Source organism: Protomyctophum bolini (genome assembly GCF_963924005.1).
Source record: "Protomyctophum bolini genome assembly, chromosome: 14".
Lineage (NCBI taxonomy): Eukaryota > Metazoa > Chordata > Actinopteri > Myctophiformes > Myctophidae > Protomyctophum > Protomyctophum bolini.
Genome location: NC_137875.1, coordinates 28,314,283 through 28,340,529, shown reverse-complemented (window position 1 = coordinate 28,340,529; position 26,247 = coordinate 28,314,283). Strand labels below are relative to the sequence as shown.

Sequence of the window (26,247 nt, the reverse complement as noted above, 5' to 3'; positions counted from 1 at the left end):
TATGTCAAAGACTCTGAAAGAACAGTGAAGTAGCCTTTCTAAGAGAGGGAGGGGGGGGGAAGAGAGAGAGAGAGAGAGAGAGAGAGAGAGAGAGAGAGAGAGAGAGAGAGAGAGATAAGAAGGGAGGGAGAGAGGGAGAAAGAGAAAGTGTGAGTAAGATTGAGACAGATTGAGAGGAACAGAGAGAATGACAGAGTCAGAGACAGTGAGAGTGAGACAGATTGAGAGGAACAGAGAGAATGACAGAGTAAGAGACAGTGAGAGAAATACAGAGACAGAGTGAGACCTACGTACGTCGTCAGCCTGGAGCAGAACACCCCACACAGAGACACCATTGTACCATAACAGAGCACATGTCATATTACACTGAGCACACACACACACCCCACAGGGTCTGTACAGTACACACTGTGCTATGAATAAACCACAAACCATCTATCTACAGTATGACTTTTACAAAGTTCACCCCTCTCCCCCTCCCTCTCTCTGTGTGTGTGTGTGTGTGTGTGTGTGTGTGTGTGTGTGTGTGTGTGTGTGTGTGTATGTGTGTGTGTGGAGTGACAAGACAAGAAGTTATTGGATTGTGTCGTTAATCTGTGAAACGGAGTTGTGAAAGCTTCAACAAATTAGCAGCGTACATAACTTTGAAACTTTGTACAAGGGTGACATGCGACAGACTGACTTCAATATGCCATGTCAGCAGACCGATGGCATGCCTGGATAGATTCTAGTACCCATCTGTGCAGATTCAAAACAAGCTCATAACAGCCTAATTACTAGTAATTAGTATTTGTATTTGACAGTTTTTTAATTGCCTTTTACAGCAAGTTAAATGCAGTGCATTTTATAAAAGCAATAAGGCAGTAATTTTCTCTGCAATGTGAAATATGGCCTGAAATAAATAGTTTAGCCTTTTTAACATTTTTTTTACTGCCAACAGCCAACGTCCTTTTTCAATTAAGCATTTACACATACTTTCCAGATCGTCCGGGCCAGTACAAGTTATCATAATACTGGGGAAAAATGCCTACATTTCACATTAATGTGAAATCGTCTCGGTAATTACCGGCAAAACAAAAGCGTTACGTGATCCCGAATCCAATCATTCAATGAACGAGCTGCCTGCTGAGCACACCACCTCTCCTCTCTCATTGCTTCACTCACCCAGCAGGGGGGGGGGGGGGGGGGGGGGGGGGGGTGCAAGTAATTCCCTGTATAAACGTTACTTAAGTGACCTCCCCCCCCAAAATGGACAACTTTATTTTTGAGTGGTGCAACCACTCCCTTATGAAGCTATGTGTGTGGGTGGCTGGCTGGGTAGCTGGCTCTCTCAGGAATGACAAAATCCTCTCAATTCCGAAAGAGGCATATGAGCGAGCACGCGCTCGCGCGCGCACACACACACACACACACACACACACACACGCACCTTATTTTACACTGAGTGTCTATGATTGGTGGATGGAGGTCTGGAAGGATGAGACAGGAAGGATGAAAGACAGAAGGACTTCCACAGACACAGAGAGCAGAGAAGAGGATGTGGGTCAGCAAATGCAGCAAAGATCCCAATGAGATCTCGCATTACGCAGGTTGTTCAAGGCAGGAACGTTGCAGCTTTTTTTGTTATTTACATTTTTTTCCCCACGATTTTGCAACCCATTTGTTTCACCCAGTGTGTCTATTATGTAATGCAGGGGTTCCCAAACTGTGGTGCGTGCACCCCTTGTGGTGCGCGAACGCCTTCTAGGGGGTGCGTGACATGAAAAGGGTAATGGTGGTTTTATGGTGTTAATTAGCACAACCGGCAAAATCCAGTAAACCACTGTTGTAAGGAGATGTATAGAGCAGCTGTGGGAGTATACAGCAGCTGCATGTCTCTCAGTGCAGTGACATTCTGTGATTATTTGCCATAATCATATTTAAAAAATGTATCATTTTCAGCCAAATACAACGATACTTAGCGCTGGGGGGTGCGTCAGCTAGGTCAGGAGGTACAGGGGGTGCACGGTCAATAAAGTTTGGGGACCACTGATCTAATGTAATCCTGGGCGCTACACTTCCTCTGCCAACCTGCGGGGGGGCAGCGGACGGAGGGAATCACAGAGCCAAACAGACGCGTGTAATGGACAGTAGGCAGTATTTTCAATATTTTGAATAACATTACATAAATATTTTGAGTCTGCATTTCATGTAATAACATTCGATGGCTATCATTGTAAATGTAGGCTATCAAGTGTACAGTGAGCTCAGCTGTGAGAAAGGGAGAAAAACTGAGGGAGCGAATGTGAGAAAAGGAGAGAGTGAAGGCTTGTTATGAGTTTTGTAACTTCACAAAGATCTTTTTGTCAAAAACTGAGTGTGTTACACAACTTTAGCATGCTCTTTAGAGAAACAGTCTTTATGCCAGTGGTTCTCAAAGTGGGGTCCAGGGACTCCCATGGGTTCCATTAGGGAGTTCTAAATTGACCCGTACAAGTCTGTAACTCTGATGGAACCAAATGAACGCTAACGGGTCCATTTGATCCACTTGTATGCTGTCAGAGTTAAAGGTTTGAGAATCACTGCGTTATGCAACTTCCATTATAAACTAGTAATGGGTCAAAAGTAATGGGAGGGCAGATCTCCACCAGGCTGGGTGGACTACCCAGGGCTGTGTAAGTAGTGGGAGGGCAGATCTCCACCAGGCTGGGTGGACTACCCAGGGCTGTGTAAGTTGTGGGAGGGCAGATCTCCACCAGGCTGGGTGGACTACCCAGGGCTGTGTAAGTTGTGGGAGGGCAGATCTCCACCAGGCTGGGTGGACTACCCAGGGCTGTGTAAATTGTGGGGTGTGGCCCGACAAGCCTGACAGGATACGGTGAAGCCGCCAGGGGGAATACGACCCCACCCATAGAGCAGTGCTTTTCAACCTCTCATATCAGGGCCATTACTTATTCTGCATTTGAGACACGGACCAACATTTGATGAGTTTTAGCTTCTCAGACCCCAAACTTTGAATATTCTGTTCACAATTCCATGCGGTATTGATGTTGGTATTGGTACCATAGGAGAGATAACAGGCAAACATTGATCAAAATAACAATTCTTCTATATTCTCCAAATGTGTATACTTCTTGAAAATTAAGTAATGCAGATGTTTAACCAAATGGACCCGTAAGGGACCATTTGGTTTACACATGGAACCCCCTCAAGGACCACCGGTGGTCCCCTGATCACTGGTTGAGAACCACTTCCATAGATGATATGAACATCCCCGACATCAGCTCAAATTGATTATGACCAACTATGGAGTATGGACGCAGCAAGAGACAGAGAGAGGGAGGGGGGAAGAGCTCCCTCAGTGTTAGAGAGATGGAGAGAGAGAGGGAAGTTGAAGGAAGAGACAGTAATCCCAGCAACGCAGAGCAAGCTGAGTGAAAAGTGAAAACCCCAGGCGTGCGCGTGCGCGCGTGTGTGTGTGTGTGTGTGTCAAACACAAACATGTGATCAGTTCTCCCTGTCTAGTCTGCTAAATAACTGGGGTCTCCCATGTGTGAGGTGAGCATGTGTGTAAGCGACTGCGCGGGCATGTGTGTGCGCGAGCGTGTCTGAGACGAGGGTGTGTCAGGACATTGTGGTTTTAGATGTTTCCTGTGGGCAGCAGGAAGGAAACACTATAGAGATCTGATATTGAGACCAAGCTCATGCAACCACACACACACACACACACTGACACACACACACACACTGACACACGCATCCCCCCCACCCCGGTCCCATCCAACACAGAGCAGTTACAGTACTTAGTTCTTGAAAGCCAAAGGCGATATGGATATGATTATATCTATAGATGTAGACATTTCTGAAGATATTTCTGTACTAATCATACAGTGCCTCAGCAGCACAGACAGACAGCAGGGCCCCAGAGTAGACACCAGACATGGATCCACGCCAACTAACCTTCAGAATGAGTAGCTATGTCTCACTTTCTGCTGGTGAGGTGACTGGACTGATGTTGATGGACTCTGTCCCTGCGTGCGAGCGTGCGTGTGTGCGTGCGTGCGTGCGCCAGGTGCACACGAACACGTCAGAGAGATGGTGAGAGTGTCAGTCGTACAGTACAGGGAGGTAAAGAGGTATTTTCCGGGATTATTATTTTTTCCTTGCCACTGTCGCCAAATGCTCACTCAGGCAGGGAAAGGTTGGGTCGCTGCTGCTCTCTAGGTAAATGGTCTTGAGACTTGCTAAGATTTGGAACGATAATACAAATGTATTGGATTTCGGATTGAAAGGGCCTCAGGGAAACAAACTGAAAATAATTAAAGAGGAGTGAAACAGTAGATAAAAAAGGGAAGCGAAATGACAACTAAATGGAAACGTGAACAACTAATGGGAGGATCCGGAAGGCAAGAGGAAGAAAGTGTGCGCGTGCATGTGCGTGCGCTGCGTGCGTGTGTGTGTGTGCGGAAGGATCTGAAAACGGATATGGCAGCATCCCAACCAAACCCTGGTGTTACCCAGAGGAAGGAGAGGAGAGGAGAGTCTGCTGATGTTCTCCTGCTATCAGAGACAACATGGAACAGTACATAATGTCAGAGCGACTGCACACTGACCTTTCCACACACACACACACACACACACACACACACGCCAGTGGTTCCCAAACTTTTTCATGTCAAGGACCCCCAAAATGACACGGACCCCAGTAAGAGAAGATTTGTACAGCTCTAGCAGTGATTTACAACTATTTCATTTCAAGGATTCCCAGTTTGAAGCACTGAGAAAACTGTTGCGCCTTTCTTCGTCCTTTTTTTTCTCTCTTCAAATTTGACTACGGTAGCGGTGGTCTCAAAAACATAAAGGAACTTTGACAGGAAAAGACTCGCTCACCGTATAAATAAAGAAGTAAAACTCCTTAGACTTGAGACTTAGAAAAATAAATTTTCTTTTATTTTAAGATGCTGTGCTCATGGTGCTCTGTGCTCATGGTGAGATTAAAAAGCATTCCCAGTTTGACATGCAACAGGCTACGGACTCGCATTTAATGGCATTTCTATCTCCGAGACCCCAATTTATATATATATAATTTTCATCCCACAATTTTGCAACCCATTTTTTTCACACAGTGACAATTATCTAATAAAATCCTGGGCGCTACACTTCCTCTGCCAACATGGGGGGGCAGCGGACTGACCTCATGCTTCCTTCTGTGCATGAGGAGTCCAAGCTGCTTCTTTTTCACCTGGCAGGGGAGTTTCCCCGGCCGGACGTAGCGTGTGGAAGGAAGTAAGGAACACGTTATTCCGACCAGTTCCCGGGGCGGCTGGCCAGGGGGAGGTAGTTTAGAGACCAGGATTACTGCATGTTTTTTGTGAGGGTACCTAGTAGGTGGTGGCCTAGTGAAATTAACTTGATAAATCAAGTGGGTTAATGACACTGAGTTAAGGCCTTATTATACTTTCTGCATCCAAGATGTTGCTGCTTTAAACCCCAAAAGGCTACAACATGAACGACCAGAGCAGCTCACATACACTGATACATGCACACGAACACACAGAATGGTATGCATATTTCATTACCCGGGGTCTGGGTTTTCACTAGATCTCTTACATTCCTCCTTTATCATTTGGACGTTGTGTGTGTGGGAGGATGAGGCTGTCATTTCAATTTATGATGTGAACTCAGCAGCTCTCTGGAGACGAGCTCAAAGCAATGCCTCTCCCACATGCAGCACTGGACTGGACCACTGGCTTTGACACTGCACCAGGACCAGTCAGTGACCTGGCATACAGCACTGGACTGGACCACTGGCTTTGACACTGCACCAGGACCAGTCAGTGACCTGGCATACAGCACTGGACTGGACCACTGGCTTTGACACTGCACCAGGACCAGTCAGTGACCTGGCATACAGCACTGGACTGGACCACTGGCTTTGACACTGCACCAGGACCAGTCAGTGACCTGGCATACAGCACTGGACTGGACCACTGGCTTTGACACTGCACCAGGACCAGTCAGTGACCTGGCATACAGCACTGGACTGGACCACTGGCTTTGACACTGCACCAGGACCAGTCAGTGACCTGGCATACAGCACTGGACTGGACCACTGGCTTTGACACTGCACCAGGACCAGTCAATGCCTCTCCCACATGCAGCACTGGACTGGACCACTGGCTTTGACACTGCACCAGGACCAGTCAGTGATCTGGCATACAGCCAAATCAGTTGAACCAATTAGAATCAGAAAGACTATAATATAACACCCTGTTTCACTCACAAAAACACACAAGAGCCTAGCTCAAAAGCACAAAGGTAAAACAAAGGTATTACAGCCAGCCGTATTTGCAATGTTTTCTATAATTATGTATGTTCCTTCTTCTCTGTGTGAGCTATTTGTCATTGCATCCATGAGCATTGGCAGAGCTACTTTTATCACTGATTGGTTGACCTCCACTGATGCAGTTGCTGCAGGATGGATGTTCCACACTCCATAGGCCTACTCTTGTTTTGTTTGTGTTGCGCTCTCAGAACTAAACTAAATCTAAACTACCGTAATTTCCGGACTATAAGCCGCTACTTTTTTCACATGCTGTGAACCCTGCGGCCTATACAACGGTGCGGCTAATCTATGGATTTTTTTGAGTGGTGCAACCACTCCAAGGAACAGCAATGTCCCTTATGTCCCAACCTATGTCTTTATGTCCAAACCTAGAGAGGGGGGGGAGAGGTCTCTGCTAAATGCTAATTCATGCTAATTTTAGCGGTTTTCAAAATAATGCGTCCAGTGTGCAACCACCTTAACTCTGTAATTTCTCTACCGTTTGGGACGTAGGGCGGCTCACCGGAACCGGGCTGGCACCCTGGGCATGTTCCTGTGGATCTGGAAGTTCTAGGGACCCACCGGGGACCCCCACACTGAGTTGCACCACTCAAAAAAAAAAAAAAATTACACATGGAGGGCAGAACTGGGTGCATTTACCTCTATATGGATCATTGGTTAGGGAAAATAAAATCCCCTCGCCCTTGGAAATCTCTTAGAGTGGAGACAATGTCAGTCTGAAATCAGGCTAGGATAAGCCTACAACTTCAGCCACTCTCCCAGGCATTCAGGTGAATGGGTTTACTTACATCTCACCAGTGGAATTTCTCTCTTGCTAATCTTCCTCATATTTCACTTTCCACATTTGAATTTCATGCCGTCTCAATTATTATTAGCGGGGGGGGACATTTTCGTCTCTGACCAGGAACACTTGGGGATTTTGTTAAGGACACCTCTCTTCTGTCTTCATGTTAAGGACACAGTGGACACCTCTCTTCTGTCTTCATGTTAAGGACAAAGTGGACACCTCTCTTCTGTCTTCATGTTAAGGACAAAGTGGACACCTCTCTTCTGTCTTCATGTTAAGGACAAAGTGGACACCTCTCTTCTGTCTTCATGTTAAGGACAAAGTGGACACCTCTCTTCTGTCTTCATGCAACACTTGGGGATTTTGTTAAGGACACAGTGGACACCTCTCTTCTGTCTTCATGTTAAGGACACAGTGGACACCTCTCTTCTGTCTTCATGTTAAGGACACAGTGGACACCTCTCTTCTGTCTTCATGTTAAGGACACAGTGGACACCTCTCTTCTGTCTTCATGTTAAGGACAAAGTGGACACCTCTCTTCTGTCTTCATGTTAAGGAAACAGTGGACACCTCTCTTCTGTCTTCATGTTAAGGACAAAGTGGACACCTCTCTTCTATCTTCATGTTAAGGACAAAGTGGACACCTCTCTTCTGTCTTCATGCAACCTCTCCTTATTTCTTTCTCCTCCTACTCGGAGCCGGTAATGTATTGTTCTCCCCTGTGTCTGACCAGCACTTTGAAGCTTTCCCCATCTCTCTCTCACTCTCTCCCTCTCTACTCCCGCCTAAACCTACTGTAAATCTAACTTCAATCTTTCACCACCCGACAAGACAACTTGGAGACTTCATCGGTCTTTGACCATCATTGATCTCCTGCAAGCCAGCACACCTAATGTCCGCCAGCTCCCTGGTTACCGGAATCCCTCATAGTTGAGTGAACATGTCTCAGAACAGCTGAGTTAATACAGCAGAATAGACATTTTTCACAAACACGCCAGTCATATTTCATTTTGGACCATTTACACAGAGTAGTCTTTGTCAAGATTTCCAACATGTAATGGATTACTCGCTTACACATGCCCCTTTTGAAAAGCACATCTTGAGTAAGCAGACACACATTTCCATTTGAATTCAGCAGCAGTTTTAAGCAACAAATTTAAAGCCATGTAATAAGCCAACAATATGCTTATTTATTCAACTGACAGGACTTTATTTGGAATATGTTGCTTATGACCAGGATTTTCCTAATTTGCAAAATACTCCCAGACTGGTACCAAACTGAACCGAGCGGAAACTCTGCATGGGTCACTGTGGCACTGTGGCAGTGGGGTGTGGTTTGCTGTAAAAGCTGCAAGGGGAGACATCCTTTGCAGCAGGACACACGCATAGAAAGTGCAACAGCCTGTAGTGTCTCAATCTGCTTTCTCTGCCTCTCCCTTATAGTGAGACGGTGGCCTTATATTACACAGGCATGATGGTATGGTTCATTCATTACTAGAGTGCAATTAATGTCTAATCTCTCTTGCACAGGAATTGATTTACCATTACGCTCAATTCAGTTCCTTCAACAACAACAAAAAGGATTGTGAGCATAGGCGCCGTTCCTGCGGGTGCCTGCCTACTCACCGGCACACCCTTGACAAATTATTACGAGTACCCACGACATGCGGCTGTTGTGCGGGCCAAATTTACATTACATTAATTTGATATCCCACCCACTGAAGTTAAAGTAGCTCACCCATCAGGTTTTAACAATCCGCAGTGTCTACACACGCCTATAATAATTATGCTATTGACACTGGGCATCTGGTCATTCTGGTGTGTTTACGCACAGCGCACAACTGCACATCCATGCATGTCATAGATTAGATTGCCAATCCATGATAGATAGATAGCAGCACCAACTCAAGGGAGTGGAGAGGAACAGTCAACGAGAGAGACAGAGAGAGGGCACTAGCGATGGAGGGACAATAAATTCTGGTAGCCTACTTTTGATGTGTGTGTACCAGGAGGGACTGAAAGACAGACATAGATAGATCTATCTATCTAAATAAAAGGGAAAAAAACATGTGCGTGCAGCCGTGCACATATTTCGGCACCCGTGATTGTGAGCTTGTATATCTGCTATTTTACAGCATGCAACACCAACAGGCAACCAAGTATAAATCAGGCTTTAACGGAATAGACTCTCACCAGCCTCATCCATCACAGCTCCAGCATTACACCGGCATGCAGCTGGTAATCCCTCTGCCTGCAGCAGACAGGTAAAGGATCAGCACTGTACCACGATCAGTCTGCACTGCTCTCATCACATTTAACACCCCATTGACTGCTTTACAACCCCACTGCGGCTCCTGTCAATCTGTGTGTGTGTGTGTGTGTGTGTGTGTGTGTGTGTGTGTGTGTGTGTGTGTGTGTGTGTGTGTGTGTTGCTAGACTACTGTATATTCATGCGTTTGTGTCTCTTTACACAGCTGCTGTGATTGATTCTGTGTGTGTGTGTGTGTGTGTGTGTAGTGTACATCCTGATTGCAGTGGTGAACAGCTGCAGTAGAGCGCTTTCTACTGCAAGGCATTTAAAGACCCATCACTAAGAACAGTGGGGGGGAAGAGAGATAGAAGAGGGTTAATGATAGTGCGAGGGCCTGATCACACAGCAGCACAGGGCCTGGCTCACCAAAACCATGAGTGAAGAATATGGCCTGATCACACAGCAGCACAGGGCCTGGCTCACCAAAACCATGAGTGAAGAATATGGCCTGATCACACAGCAGCACAGGGCCTGGCTCACCAAAACCATGAGGAGTGAACAATATGGCTGGAAAGATGCTCATGAAATTTTACTTGACGATTTATTGTCGCACAAATCATTAGTTACTTGTGTTTTTGGCATGGAACATTGGAAAGTAAAGATTAAACATTAATTTCTGTTTTCCTTTTAGACTTTGCAAAAACAAAATTGCACAGGGTAGATATGACAAAACAAAACATACATTCGTTGCTGTCGGGAGGAAAACTACATTTTTGAGGTTTTGGATTTTTTTTTATACATAAATCAGTGCTACTGAACATCCTTTATGTCTGTGTGTTGGTTAAAAAATATTGAACCAATGAAAAGTAGTAAAATGCGCTTTGGACAAAATCTCTTAACTCCATTGGACCCTCAAACTGTCTTCTAAAGCAGCTAAGCTAACTCCACGTCTCCCCCTCTCATGCAAGTAATTGAAAATATATAATGTCACAATAACAACTTTGATGAGGCAGTATTGCTTTGTTTTAAAAATATAAAGCTTACTTTCCTGACAAATGTATATTTTTCATAGGTGGTTTCTTCCCAACAGCAGAAATATAAAGAAATGACTGAATTTATACTTTCAAACATATTTGAAAATAGCGGAAATAGCCGATCTACAAGCTTACAATGCGTTTCATCACAATGCGCTGTGAGCTTGTAGATCTGCCATTTCTCCCAGGTGTACAAGGGAGGAAGAGAGAGGCGCTATGGAGAAACAGAAGCATTGTCAGTAAGACAGAGAGCAAGATAAATACAGAGCGATTCAGAGAGAACGAGAGAGAGAGAGAGAAATAGAACAGAACATGATATATAATAGGCCTGGTTAAAAAAGATGGAGTATGACAGTCAGACAGTGTGAGGAAGAACAATAATGGATGAGACAGAGTAGCGAAAAAGGGGATATGTCAAGGGAGATTATCAAGGTAATACACAGGGATTAGATCAGAAACACAATGAAAGTCATTCTTTTTTTCATTTATCAAGTCCAGCATCACAGTATCTGTAACTCTAATGTTTTGTGTTGTAAATAAGTGGTGTATTTGTGTCTCTAATTTGAATAATGTGTACTAATAAATAAATAATAAATAATCTCTTTAGCTCATCGGCCAAATGTCTCGTAGGTGACAAATTCTTGTCTTTAGTGGGTTGACGCATCGATCTGACATTACATGGCATACACTGTTTTCACAAAAACAAATGAAATTAAATAAAAAGTATATCTTCAGTCCATTAATACAGCACTCATTTGCCGCCACCTTTGATGTATTTAGCTGACGCCAATATTCAGAGACAACAACAATAAAGGTCCTTCCTGTCATTGCTCCCCTGAGCTAACGAGCTATATTATAGTTAATGCTGTGTGGGCCTTTAAAAATATGTTATACAACCACAACATCATTCAGAAATGATTACAGGTGTCAACTGTCAAGCTGTGACCATTAAGGCTGTGTGTATATATGTGCATGTGCATGTGTGTGTGTGTACTAAGTGAAGGTGTTAAGACCTAGTACTCACTTGAGTAGTACTCAAGTGAGTTGGGTGCAGACGTGAGAGAGAGTGAGAGAGAGAGAGAGAGAGAGAGAGAGCATGACAGAGAGGTGCAGGGCAACGCAGCATCTACTCCAGTGCTCCTCTCTGTCAAGTGACTGACACTGAGCGCCCAGGGTTGTTGCCCAGACAGTGGTTCAGAACAAAAGCTCTTCCTCAGAACTCCCCAACATCTCCAGTCTTGTCGTGTGGCAGTGAGCGGTGTGCATAACAGCCTGGATTAGCTATGGCTCTGTCTCACCAGCTACGGTTACACTGTATTCAATGGTGCCTCTGTGCTACTTCCAGAGTGTTGTGCCCATACCCTTGACGCGTGTGTGTGTGTGTGTGTGTGTGTGTGTGTGTGTGTGTGTAATCTACGGCACCGTTGGCCCAATCGATGTGAAACTTTGCACACACAATCTTTTTCACATCAGCCTTTTATAGCGCCACCAGGAGGCCGATTTTGTCAATTGATTTTTTTCTTCAGTTCAAATAGCAATGGTCAATGGCCGCGTGCAAGTTCAGGTTTCTTCATTTTACAGTAGGATAGGATAGCTGCGAGTATCTCTGGTCCATAGCCCTAATGCTAATTCTACCCTAGCATTAGGGCTATGGATCAGAGCTAAGCGGCGAGTGGGTGCTGCTGCAGAACATGAAGTTTATCAATAGCGTGTCCCGACCTACTGTCCCTTATTATAAAGTCGGATAGTGTACACTGTTTATTTTGCATCGAGGAGCCAATAGCCATGTGTGTCTGACTCTGTGTTGACTGTGTACGTCGCCTTCGCCTCGGCTAAAAACACAAGGGAAGCCTGTCTTATGTTTCGCAGTATGACCTGTTGCATCAGCATGCTAAAAAGAATAGCTGATCTGCAAGCTCACAACGTCGCCTCCGCAACACGTTGTGAGCTAGTAGATCGTCTATTTTCAGCACGCTTAAAAATGGAGGATGAGACGTTCAGAAACCTTTGCCTTCACAGTACACAAGCTGGCTGTCACAAGTTGAAAAGAGATGTGGCCCATAATTATGACGAGACATAATCAAAATGGAAAACGATTAGGCCTACAGATTCAGTGGCATTTCACATTGCAAGGGTGCAGGAGGAGTGGGCACCTAAACATTAAATTGGTTATTTTTCCCAAAATGTTTTTTTTTTAATAATGAATTTTGACATATTGTAAACGTTTTCACTTGTTTAATACCAAAGGGGATTTATCTTTCTTTGTTTAAAAGGATCCCTGGCCAGACAAATATGCCTTAAAACACTATACTTGCCCTCTATATCTAAAAGAATACACCTTAAATACTTTTATTTCTTTCATAAATAGAGAATCTTTCACTCAATAGGAACTGCTCCTGTCCAAGTTGAGGATGTCATATGACATATGTCCAGTCCATGTGTGGTCCAGCCCCAGGGAATGTATGGAAAGCACATGCTAATAAAAAGTATTTAAATATTGCTTTGATGCTCATATTATTCTTAGGAAGTATTAAGTTGTTTTTATTAGCATATGCATTCCATAGGGCTGAACTAGCTCTGGTCCATAGCCTTACTGCTGTGCAGATAGAAGCAGTAAGGCTATGGACCAGAGCTAGTCCAGCCCTATACACCGACACCACGGCGCGTATTTAGAGCATCAAGCTGTGACTCCGCCCACCCCCAGGGGAAGTTGTGATTTGCCCTCGTTCACTGCAACGCAATTTGTGGCATTTCCAAAACAATATTGCGCAGAGTAGCGATTATCAAACGTATTTGCAATGCCATAGGTTGAAAGATCTGTTGCCCACGGACAAGGCACGCTATCTCCACAAGTTAGATATTATCGGCATAGATGTTTGTCCGTATGTGATTAAGGATTGGGTGCCAAGTTGCATTGGCAGCCATAGAAAAGTCTTACCCCGGGCTAAAACCGGATGTGACATTTGTGGGCGTTCCTGTCTAGCTTGGTGTTGATGTATGGATCAGAGCTAGGGCTGGACCACACATGGACATATCATAAACCTGCGATGGGAGCAGTCCCTATTGATTGAAAGATTCTCTATTTATGAAAGAAAGAAAATATTGATGGTGTTTTTAAAAATAATGTATTCATAGAGGGCAAGTATAATGTTTTAAGGCATATTTGTCTCATAGCCAGGGATCCTTTTAAGGTTTGGACTTTATTCCAATAGGATTTGTTTGCATTTATTTAAAAAAAAAACATATTTTGAGACAATGTATTTCTTTTACTGAAGAAAATCGAAAAGAAATCGAGGTTTCAGAGGGGGAAAGAATCAAGGTTTCTTTTTTGCAAAATTGGGCAGCCCTAAAGAGGGGTAGAGAAACAGAGAGGGCATGAGTGAGTTATAAAGAGAGAGACAGTGTAAGAGTAGACAGTGAGAAAATGTGTGCATATACAGTATGTATGCATGCATAAGGCGGTCTGCCTTATCATAAAACATACAGCAGCATTTAGCCTGGATGAAGATGCCGTCTCTTCTCTACCCGCCGACTCAGCACATCAAAGCAGCGCCGGTGAACGGGGTCAGAAACAGCTGAGCAGCAAGACTCACCCACTCTCACACACGCACACAATTATCTGCTATTACAGCCCAGCCCAGGAAGAAAGAGATCACAAATATGAAGTGAAAATAAAAAGAAGGGAGGGGGCATGGGCTGGTCAGGAAACGCTGTGTTAAACAAGACGGGATTCCGGGTATTTTGTTTTTGCTGACTTAATCGCTATTTAGGAACATTTAAGATGAAAATGATCTCCGTTTGTCTTTTGTTTCGGATATAACTGATGCATTTGGAATTGCGCAAAGTCAAACCACATCACGAATACATATACTGTATTCAGCCACAGCTTTGCATTGTGGTCGTATAATTCTGGCTTGACAGTGGCGCTAGAAGATAGGTCATGGTGTCACTCAAATAGCTAGGGTTCATGGCAATATGGGTATTGCCCACAATATTACGTTAACATATGTGTGTGCACGTGGCAATTGTTCCCTAATGGTGGCAAAACCTGTAGGCGCAATGTGGTTCAACCGTACACAGACAAACATAATGGCAAGCTAACCAGTAGTTTGAGTTACAGTATGTTCTTTTTAGACCAAAGTGCAGAACGTTAACTGACCAACATTGTCATTGTGTTTGTTACATTTTTTTACTACCAAAAAAAATAAGAATGCCGATGCTGGGCAGTTTGTCGGTCCTGTTCACCATTTTGATCTCAAAGAACATAAATCAAACTAGTATGGACTGCGTTGTGTTTTCTGTGCACCACTAGTAGCAGGGTTAAAAACATGGGTCAAACTCCAAGCTTAATATGTTTCCTAATCTGCTCTGTATAAGGTAGGGGTGCAACGGTTTTCAACCGAAAACCGAACCGTTCGGTTCCACATACACGGTTCAATGCGCTCTAATGAACCGCGCTATTTCGGTTTGCATTAATTCATTTATTACAGCTGCGAAGAATGTATTTCTCGGTCACACACTGGCCTACTTAGAAGTCTAGCACTCTATCGGTCACACACCGTCCTACTAAGAAGTCTAGCACTCTTTCGGTCACAGAAGTGTAGCACTCTGTCGGCCCACCCCCTACACACACACACACACACACACACACAGAGAGAGACGGCATGATGAGGAGAATCCAGCACTCGTCTTTAAACGTCGTTCTTGGAATAATTATTGATCGTCATACACAGAGACACACACAGCGGAGTAACCTCGCGCCAACAGGCTTCTAAGCACGGTCATTGTAAGTTTGTTCAGATCTGATTCTGCATCTGCACTCGCTGTTTGAGTGCTAATTAAGAGGGAGAGTGAGAGCATAAACAACCCGCAGCAGGACATTCATTCCGTCAGAAAAGTACCAACAAAATACTCCCATGTCCAATCCATGACTGTAGATAGAAGCCCTTCTTCTAATAATATAAGCATAATATCCTTAAATCCTCATGTAGACTTATTGTAAACTTTTGTAGGCTATTTTTCTGAGACACGACGCATTCACTGTGAATGACTCCCCTCCCAGGAGGCACTCTCCTCTCCTCTTTCCTGCATGTGCTTAATGCCCCGTGTGAGCGCATAGGTGCATTTATTTCCCCTTGAAAATAATGATAAGGCACATTAAAATAGCAATATAAGGTATTTTTCCCCCTTTAGGCAGAAATGCCTAATAAAATAATATATGCTAAAAAAAGAGAAGAAAAGAAAATGCTATAAATAAACTTTTTTGAGTGGTGCAAGCCACTGCCTGGCTGGCTGGCTGGGTATGAGCATGAAAACAGCGTGGTTGTTTTTCACCACCTGTGCACAACCTAACACACACGCACATTATTAACTGTATATATGATGATTTCGTGTGTGCCAGTACAGTGACACTAGTACAGTACAGTACAGTAGAGGGTACAGTAGGGCGCGTTCCTGGGGATCACTTCACAAGGGGGTATTTTTTTTTACTGTACCGAAACCGAACCGAAACCGTGGCCCCCATACCGAGGTTCGAACCGAACCGTGGTCTAACTGAACCGTTGCACCCCTAGTATAAGGCACCTTTTTTTCTGAACAAGGCAGACAAAAGACCTCTTAAGTGAGGACTGACGTGTGTCTCACACAGACACACTCCACTTGTGAAGTGTCCTCTGCTCTTCAGCAGAAATCCTGTACTAGTGAAACATAATGTTCAACTCAAAAGGAGAGAAATGTTTTACTTGACTGCTCAATGCACGCATAAAACATACTACTGTACGTAGAAAAAAGGGGGGTGCATGAGAGAATGTGGAAATTGGAAAAATGCAGAGACTATTTCGCAGAGACGATGACACAGCAGACATGTTCAGGATTCAGGGGTTTGGAGGATGAAAGGGGTCAGCACCAGCGGGTCATTGAGAAGGCGTCATGAACCTACTAATCACTCAAATACCCAGAAAGCACATACAGGCATGTATACATACTGTGTAGATATCTACTATGCACACAGCCAGGCAGGTACTAAACATAGGGCCATTAAAAATAGCTTTTACTGCAACTGCACAACAAGACATTGTTGCTCCTGGCAGTGGGTAGCCTATATTTCGCCTAATAAATCTTTAACCGTTAAAGACTGTTTTCTGAGTTACTACTTGTTACAGTCAAATCAACAGCAAAATTACACTGCAACACTGACTGGCTGTACCAGGATATTTTATGTCACTCACCGTCTGATTTCCTCTCTCTCTCTCTCGCACGCACACGCATGCATGCGTGCATGTGTGCGCGTGCGAGGAAATCAGACAGTGAGTGACATAAAATAGCTTGGTACAGTCAATGTTTCAGTGTGATTTTTCTGTCACACACACACACACACACACAACCAGCGACCCTTTTCCAGCAATAAAAAGTGCTGCTGGGCCTGGGCCGTGGCTCAGCGGTCCAGGCACCTTGGCTGGTAATCCAGTCTGGCAGTGTGCCGCAGGTTCGACTCCTGATCCAGCCTTTACTGCATGTCTTCCCCCCATCTCTCTCCCCATTTCATGTCAGCCTACTGTCTGTCCCGCCATAAAAAATATGAAATAAAGGCGAAAGCCACAACAACAAAAAAGTGCTGCTGGTTTTCACAATTTTCAGCCCAGAGGTTTTCAAACTGCAGGGTCCATTTGAGCTCTGGAGACTGTTTCCACTCAGCACTGATGGAAACTTTCCATCGCAACAATAACATACTGGACTGATGGAGCACAAGACAGACCCTGCTGCACACACACACACACACACACACACACACACAGTATGCCCGTTCACAATCACACACACACAATATCAAAACAATTCTCTCACACACAAAGTAATACTCCAGCTTTCACTCAAAGACACATACATACACTGAGGCTGAGCCATATCGTATCGTATGCGTTTCAAAGTTTGAGGAATTTTAACTTAAGTAACACACACAAGCTGGCTTTTATTCTTGTTGCACTTGTTATAACACAAGCAACAAGACAGAAAGCCATCAACACTCATATGCAGACAGCCTGTCTATGAACATACACACATGGCAAAGCTTCTCTGCCAACATTCCCAAACATGTTTTGAGACATGCACAGACATATGAACACAAACACAAACACACACACCAACTTCCGCCCCATCAGATTTCTGACCACTGTGTTAATAGCCTCGCTACATCATGTCCTGCATGAATGTATTGCCGACTTTTGCACAGCCATGTAATCAATCACATGGACTGGTGGCTCACAACACGACACATGAACCAAGCACCATCCAACTCTAGAAAAAAGACCTTGATCATTAAGTCATTTTATGGTATAGCCAGATTGTTGGTTCTTACCACCGGCCTATGTCACTACTGTTCAAAGATTATTCAAAGATTTAAACCTGTAACATCCAATGAATGAATCTAACGTAACGTCATCATCAAGTATGGCCATATTGTCCTAATCATGAGGGACGATCACAGACACATTGTCAGGAAACAAGCTCGTTCTCAACATCAACAAGATCAAGGATCTGAATCGTGGACTACAGGAGGCAGAGGAGAGAGCCTATCTTCTACATCGACAGCTTTGAATTGGAGAGGGTCAGTGATGTAAATCCCTCCTCATACACATCGCTGAGGACCTCAAACGGGCCACAAATGCTGCACACACGGTGAAATGAGCTCAGCGGTGCCACAATCACCTGAAGAAATTCAGTGCGATTTTCACATCCTTAGAAGTGTCTACAAAATGATTTCCTTTCTGTGAGTCTTCCCTTCTGTGAGACCATAGGATTCGTAATTTGGGAATAGACTCCACCTTCTTTACCATTCACAAACATACCAGGGACTTGCCTCAGATTGCACAATAGAGCACAGTACTGACTGACTGAGCCCACCCACCCCTTGTACTGAGAACAGACGTACATTTTTATCATTCCATTCCTCAACACGTTAACATCTGTCCTACTGCCGAACCACTGTTTAGGTTAGAGGTGCATGTGTGCGTGTGTGTGTGTGCGCACGTGTGTGTGTGTGTGTGTGTTAGTCATGCCACGAGTATGCTACTGAGAATACATGCCCCCAGGCTACATCCATTTACCACTCAGTCATTCCCCTCTACAGGACACATACCTGCAGGTAAAAAGGCACATTGTGTGGGTACAACTCATCCTTCAACTGTGACGGTACACACTTTGTGTGGCACATGATCTATATATTTTGAAGCTTTACAGAACACAAGTTACATGACTACTTACTACACAGATGTACATAGGAATTATACTTGATGTTAATAAGCATAATTATAGAATTACCGTATGACATTTGACTTTTTTTTTCTTCTATTATAGCCCCAAATTGTTCTGCACATTCTCTATTGCTGCATGTAGTATTGTATACAGTACTATTCATATTATTCTTAGTGTTTATATTGTATTGATGTGATTGCGCAGTCTTGCGGACTATATCACATCTAAATGTTGTCGTTTGCACTGTACACCTGTATTGATGGATAGATGGATGGATAGATGGATGGACAGTTTGGACACCTGTATTGAGTGACATTTTTATTCCATTCTCGACTATTATCAATGTCTGTCAATAAACTAGTCTTTGAGTTCACACTTTTTTGACAAAGGTGAGGCAATGACAAAGAGTCTTTAACAGAGACAGCCAGAGTTTTGGAGCTGGTTAAATTGTAGCTTGTACCACTGTATAGGCCCACTGTCACAGGTACTACGTCTAACACAATTGATCACTTTCCTTTCTACACATTGAATATCAGCATGGTCAGGTAAAGCCACATTATCACAAAGCAAACAAAATCTGGATTAGCTCAAACATCGATTAAAGCCTCACCAATCTGACTTGACTTGGTACAAATTATTATTTGACACTCAAGTAGAAACATAGTTGATCAGTCTCAAACCAAACCAATTCTGAATTTGTGCAAAGAATTAACTATACCCAGCCCATTCAGTGCCACCATGTTCTACACATTAAGTGACTTTGGCATTCTCAGGCAGAAACACGCATCTGGTGCAAACACCCCCTGCTTTCCTAACAACCTACACCCTCAAATATGTGGACTTTACATCACTTGACTTTACATCACTCGGGTAAAATCACATTTGATCACAGGCTAAGCAGCCAATTAAACAAATTGAGAATTTGTGCAAAAGAGCACTGGTTCTCTCAATGTGAGACCACCAAGGGTCAAAATGTAGACCTAAGGTCCCTGCATCAAGGACCTTAGCAAAAAGGGTATGTAACTCAAGAGTGTGAAGTACAATTTCTACACCTGGGCTGGCAGTACCTCAATGGGCACCTCATTTTAGAACAGCCTGTGTGTACAAATCCGTACAGTTCCATTTGTTTAAGAGTTAAATACTTAACACTGAGGATTTTACATTGTAGATAGGGGTGAGAATCACTGCAAGGAAGAAAATCCTAACATAGCAATTTCATGAGGCTGCGAGCACAGCAGGGCCCCTCCCAGCTTGCAGACATGCCCGCACACCCCGGAGACTGTGTGTAAATTATGGACAGCAGAGACGTCAAAGACCGCGGCCAGCACAGCATTCCAGCACAACAGAGCGAGGAGCGACATTCCTTCCTTCCCTCCTGACTAGATAGAGTTTTCAGGGCGCTACAAGACATGACAGCGCTGTGGTCGAGTGTTGTGTCCCAAAAACTCACCATTTCTTTGTGCATTCCACCATCAGCTCTTGATACGAAGCCACGAACTGGAATTTGGACGCGTGTTTCCCCACACGTTGCAAGCGTTTCCAAACCGAAGCCATGTTTCTTCTTGGGGAACCGGAGAGGGTTGTTTTTTATCCTTTCTTTCTTTAGGATATATAGCACAATATACCTGTCCCGTCCTCCTTCCCTCCACGCGAAGTCACACACTCGGTGTTAATTGTTTATATGTCTCCGAATCTGTTCCATCCGCGTAGGTACATCGTTAATGTTCCACCAGAAACACATTAAATATAAACGACAGTAGACCCTTCCAGCGGGGTGGTGCTCATCACAAACTGTCCGATGTAGAGCCCAAATGAAACAAAATCTCTGCAAAGGTGGCGGGGGGACTTGACAGCGTGCATGGTGATAGTAAAGACAATCACTCCATCGTTTCACCGGATAATCCTCTGCATACAATACTCCTTTATGTCGGACACCCTGAAAAGAACACAAACACACAGTGAGTGGGGCTGTGGTGTCCTGACATTGCGGGTTATGAACGGTAACTTATTTAAGGACAGTCTGTCTCCAAAAACGTTTCACGAATCACGATAGAGAATAGAGATCATAACGCTGCTGTCGTTTTTACAGCATAAAAGCCTTCCAATATGAGCACATGCCTCAGCTTATGTAACCGCCTTTATGGCTTGTTATTTCTATTATAATGAACTCATATCGTGCAGGACTTGTCCAACAGCACTTCTCCTGGTGCCAACACACCGGGGGGTGATGTCTATTTGCTGGCGGTGGTTAACTCAAGAGTGCACAGATGTAACCAAATGAACCATCTGCATGTGTACAGTAGTGTAGCCACACTCTCGGAGTCACAAATGGATACATAACACTGAGGTTAGATTACCGTGACACCCACCGCCACCCCTTTAACTTAATTCAAGTGTAACGAGTGTTTTATCTTATGCAGATTAGTAATGTCCTATTACATTTTATTTTCTGTGCAATGTTAGGCTGAATCCAAGGTGTAGCCGGGGCCGTTGTGAAGGGATAACGTTTTATACGCCGCTTCACGGTGTTACAGCGAACTTGGTGACCTATCGAGTTATGTAAAATGTATCCTAGAGCAAGTTTAAAATCACATCATATCCAATTTAGATCTCCATGTTGTGTGAAAGATGCATAAAAACTAAAACGAATTATTTCGTAATCTGAACCTAAAAACCTCAAATATCAGCAGTTTCTCTGAACTTTGTACACGCACGGATTTGCCGCAAAAACCGCAAAACAGCGACACCTCCTGGGACACACGAATCGATAGGCCACGGAGTTCGGCAGAACACTAATGATTTAGTTGCTAAGCTAACGTGTCAACATGTGAGATAGCACTGCAGGGCACATTTTTAACGCTCACCTTTTCCGCGACATCCAGCGCATCATCTGCCACGCATCATGATGATCGACAGTGAACACACTGTTACCTGCTGCTCCCCGAGCTGCTAGGAGGAAACTACCGACTAGCGGTGCTAGCCTAGCCCACTGGCTAGCTAGTGATCACCTTGTTTGCAGTAGTACCAGCAGCCATACATACAGTTAGCAGCAGTGGCTAGCCATCATCATCATCATCCAAGAGACAAGAGGAGGAAAGAGTTGGTTTGGAAAGTGATCCCCAAGTAGAGATTCAGCTCCTAATCTTCAGAGACGATATTGATCTTTTGACTCCGTTTCAAAAAGTAAACACAAAAGTATTCCAACCCCCGGCTGTAAATTCCAGCAGCCAACTAGTCCAGTCCTCACACACACAATATATACACACACCGCTCTCAGCGCTCCATCATTTTCCCAACGCCTGGATGACTGGTGTACTGACTCCAAAGAACCGCCCCTGGGATCCCCCCATTGGTGCGACGGGGAGTCATTTAAGGAATGTTTACCGATTCATGAGGCATCGGGGCTACTGTCATCACATTGGTCAGTGCCTGTTCACTGATTCATGAGGCATTTATAACTGCTGCCTGTCATCACATTGGTCAAAGACGTCAAGACATTTAATCCTCCATCTATTAAAGTTGCTGTTACAATCTTGTGTACTGTACATGTAACTTTCTTGGTTCTTCAATGCTTGGAACAATGTCAGCAGGAGCCCGTTTCTTGCCATCTAATCGACCCTCGCAGCTAAAACAGTGAACAATGAACATGCCTAACTATTATAGACTTCTCTAGTTGACATTAATGATGTTGGTAATTATTCTAATTAATCATTCAGCAAGCTATTATTTGAATAGGCTACTGTTTAAATAATTTAAATATTTTTCTTACACCAATCGCTATCTACGATTACAATAGTTTGTCTTATCTAACTATAAATGCACCAAGTCTCTGTGTGTGTACATCTGTACGTCTGTAATCCACGTAATTTGAGAACCGTTCGCCCCACCTACTTCAAATTCGACACACACGTTCCACACCCCCACAGGGAGTGCAGTCAGTGCCCTGTGTCGAGTCGGTCGGACCCACGGTTGTCCAGAACCGACACAAAAGGCCTCTGCCCGGGCCACAGCTGACATCGTGATGTCAGAAGTGATGTCAGCGGTATTCCCTTTTATGCCCATATATGGAGTTCTTTGTCAGGCATGCCCAAATATGGAGTTTATGCAGATGTCAGAATGTCGGTGGAACAAACCTGTATTTAGGCATGCCAAAATATGGAGTCTGGCCTTGTGATGTCAGCTGTGGCCCGGCAGAGGCCTTTGTGGTGGTTCTGGACAACCGTGGGTCCGACCGACTCAACACTGGGCACTGACTGCACTCCCTGTGGGGGTGGGGTGTGGAACGTGTGTGTCCAATTTGAAGATTTACAGACATACAGACGTACACACACAAACGGTTCTCGAGTTACGTGGATTACAGACGTACAGACATACACACAGAGACTTGGTGCATTTATAGTTAGATTATTATTACCAGTAAGACACCCTGAGGGCGAGAAGCCCTCAGTTAAGAATGCCCTCAGTTAAGGCACAGCTAAGAAGCAGAAGTTAAACTATTAATCTGGTGTCCGTGAGGTCATATGTAGAGTTGCTGGCCGGCTCCATATATGCAGATCTAGGTGATGATCCACTCTTCCATGTACAGTATATCCAGGGTTTGATGAGGTCAGTGTCGTGATCTTCATTCTTCATATACTCATATATATTCATAATAATTATTATTATTATTACTACTACTACTACTACTATTATTGCGAACGCAGTGAGCACTTACTATGAGACCTAGCAGATCATGTCTGTCTGTGTGTGTGTGTGTGTGTGTGTGTGTGTGTGTGTGTGTGTGTGTGTCTGTGTGTCTGTCTGTCTGTCTGTCTGTCTGTCTGTCCCGCTATCCAAATATGGAGTGTGTTGCATCAGCAATCACTCAGCTCCATATATGGGAACAAAAGGGGCCAGGTCCACTCAGCTCCATATATGGGCACAAAAGGGGCCAGGTCCACATATACAGTAACAGCGGGACAGACACACAGACAGACAGACGTGATCTGCAGGGTCTCAGCTGCGTTCGCTTCCCGCGTTTGCACGTCTTACTGGTTTCTACTACTACTACTACTACATATGGTGAATATCTTATTTTGGAAAGACAACTTTCAGTTAAACTCTTCAAAACTAACCTAAGCCATTCTATTGCTTTTGTTATAAAGTAGGCATGTGTCTCTTGAGCAGCAATAGAGAAGCAATAATGGCTTGAAGAAAATGAGGATGAAAAGAGACATTCATCTAAACCCCTGTTCCTCTGTAATAGTCAACAGCTCACTCGACCAGCAGGTCTCAGCTAATGAGGAGGGTTCCCATTTGCGGTTGCTGCCCGATAAATTAGAGCCTTTTAACCTTGTGCTGTTGCTCGCCGGGGGTCTTCTTCACATGGTGAAGAGGACATAAAATACCCCCGTTCATCTGAAATCAATGTCTTCCCACTAACGCCCCCAGGCCTTCACTGCAGGCTGAAGTTGTAATGAGCTTGTAAAATCAGTGAGGGCCAATCAAGAGGGACAGCAACACCACTGAGGGATTTATTTTATCTGAGTTGAAGATGAAAGAGACATAACTCAACAGGAAATGTATATCTTGTTCTTGTAGGTATTGTGTGTAAGCCAATATCCAGAGAGATGCAGGGTTTTCTATCTATTCTACAGGGGCCATGGCAACAGCCAATATACGAATAAATAGCCTATATAAATCAAACACAATGTCATTATTCTTACATTGCCCTGCCTAGTACTAATATACATGATATGTATATTATGAAATAAATGTATTTGTTGCTTGCGACCTGCGAGTGGTGAAAGTTCAGGGGCTAATGAAATGCAACTCGATCCTGGACAAAACCGACAAAATAATAAAAGACTATAAAGACATCAGCTAATGTTATATTTATTTCAGATCTTATCTTGTATCGCTTGGTCTGCCGGATGAGATCAAACAGGAAATTCCTGAAGAATCTCCCCCCCCCCCTTTAAGCTTCCAAATTGATCCCAACAGTGAAAAGGACATGTTGAACCATGCCGATTGTCTTTATTCAAGTTCAAGACAGTTCAAGTTCAAGACTGCATGTATGTCTGCAATGGAGCATTTAGTGTAGGAGTACGACATAAAACACACTATTTCATTAGTCTTTTCACAACATTATCTACTAACTACTATAACACACAATATATGTTTCGTTCTTTTTCTTTGTGATCTTGTAGATCTGCTTTTTTCACTAGTTTGGGTCCAGGGCAAACGTCTAATTTCTCTTTTGGGTCTTGAGCTAAAACGTTTAAGAACCACAGGTCTAGATCCACAGCAGACTTGACAGTGGGTTAAGTGCAGAGCAGGCCCACTCTGCACCATGACGCCTGTTTCCCTATCTGTCTGAGAGATTACAAGGAACCCCCCGTCGTGTGTGGAGGAAGGAAATGGAATGCTTTTATGTGACAAACGATCTGGTGTTAAATACTGCTCGGTGTCTCTGAGTCCGCATGAGCTTTCACACATGAGGAGGAGGATGGGCAGGAAAGGGTGTCAGGATGTGTGTGTGTGTGTGTGTGTGTGTGTGTGTGTGTGTGTGTGTGTGTGTGTGTGTGTGTGTGTGTGTGTGTGTGTGTGTGTGTGTGTGTGTGTGTGTGTGTGTGTGTGTGTGTGTGTGTGTGTTCAAGGTATTTATTGCGATATGCACATAGAATATAGCAGCATTATAGGCAGTGGAATTCTTATATATTTTCAACAGTGCCTATAACAATACAATAATAAGGCTAAGATAAAAATATGTGTGTGTGTGTGTGTGTGTGTGTGTGTGTGTGTGTGTGTGTGTGTGTGTGTGTGTGTGTGTGTGTGTTTGTGTGCGTGCACGCGCGCACGTGTCAAACGTGTGGTACTCTGTGACTATGCCCTGCACCAAAAAGTAGAAAATATTGTATGTTTCATGCTTTGCAAAACATTTGTCAGAAAGACTGACATATTGCATTGGAGGAAGGTAAGCCAGGTACACCATTTCTCTTGTTTCTTCCTGTATGAGATGTAGTGTGACAACACTTTAATAGCATTGCAGCTGAAATGGTTAGAATGGTGCTATAACGTGGCAATGGGGATGATGTGAATCAAGGGAAGTGAATCAAGTAAATGAATCCTACAGAATAGTGTCATTTTTGGGGGGTATGTCATAATAGGCAAGCATTTGGCATACATTCAGGCTTGTAGATCAGCTTTTCGATGAAGACATTTGGTGTAGAGGGAAAAAAGGAGGACACCAAATAGACCCCTGGGGGACACCGGTCAACAAAGTACAGTATATGGGGTTTAAGAACTATATTACTTTAACACATTTGCTGTGTAAGCATATATAAAAGGACAAGTCAGGACATAATTCATCATGTTACACCCTAGTATACTGCACATGTGGATGGACGCCTAAAGCCAAATTATACAAGGTTACACCCTGGTCAAGGTGGCTCATCAATCTCAGGCTGTCTCCAGCTTTGTTTAGTTTTAACCACTTAAACCCTACTTCGTTGACCAGAATGCCCCAAAGCTCTATAGTATAGGCCCCTCCTTTTTAACTCTAGTCTAACACATATCTCTTTGCCAAAAAATAGCAGATGTATAAGCTTGTGTTACAACT

General features: G+C 44.0%; 1 protein-coding gene across 1 annotated transcript in view; it reads right to left on the bottom strand.

The window, feature by feature from the left end:
• ehbp1 (EH domain binding protein 1) overlaps window positions 1-21,931 on the bottom strand; it is a 191,363-nt gene extending 169,432 nt beyond the window's left edge. The window contains exons 1-2 of the mRNA XM_080782946.1: window positions 21,512-21,931; window positions 20,098-20,583 (exon numbers count right to left, since the gene is read on the bottom strand). Coding sequence (XP_080639072.1) covers window positions 20,098-20,201 — 104 coding nt within the window. The 5' untranslated portion in view covers window positions 20,202-20,583; window positions 21,512-21,931. The remainder of the gene's footprint in view (window positions 1-20,097; window positions 20,584-21,511) is intronic.
• Between the last annotated feature and the right edge of the window lie 4,316 nt (window positions 21,932-26,247).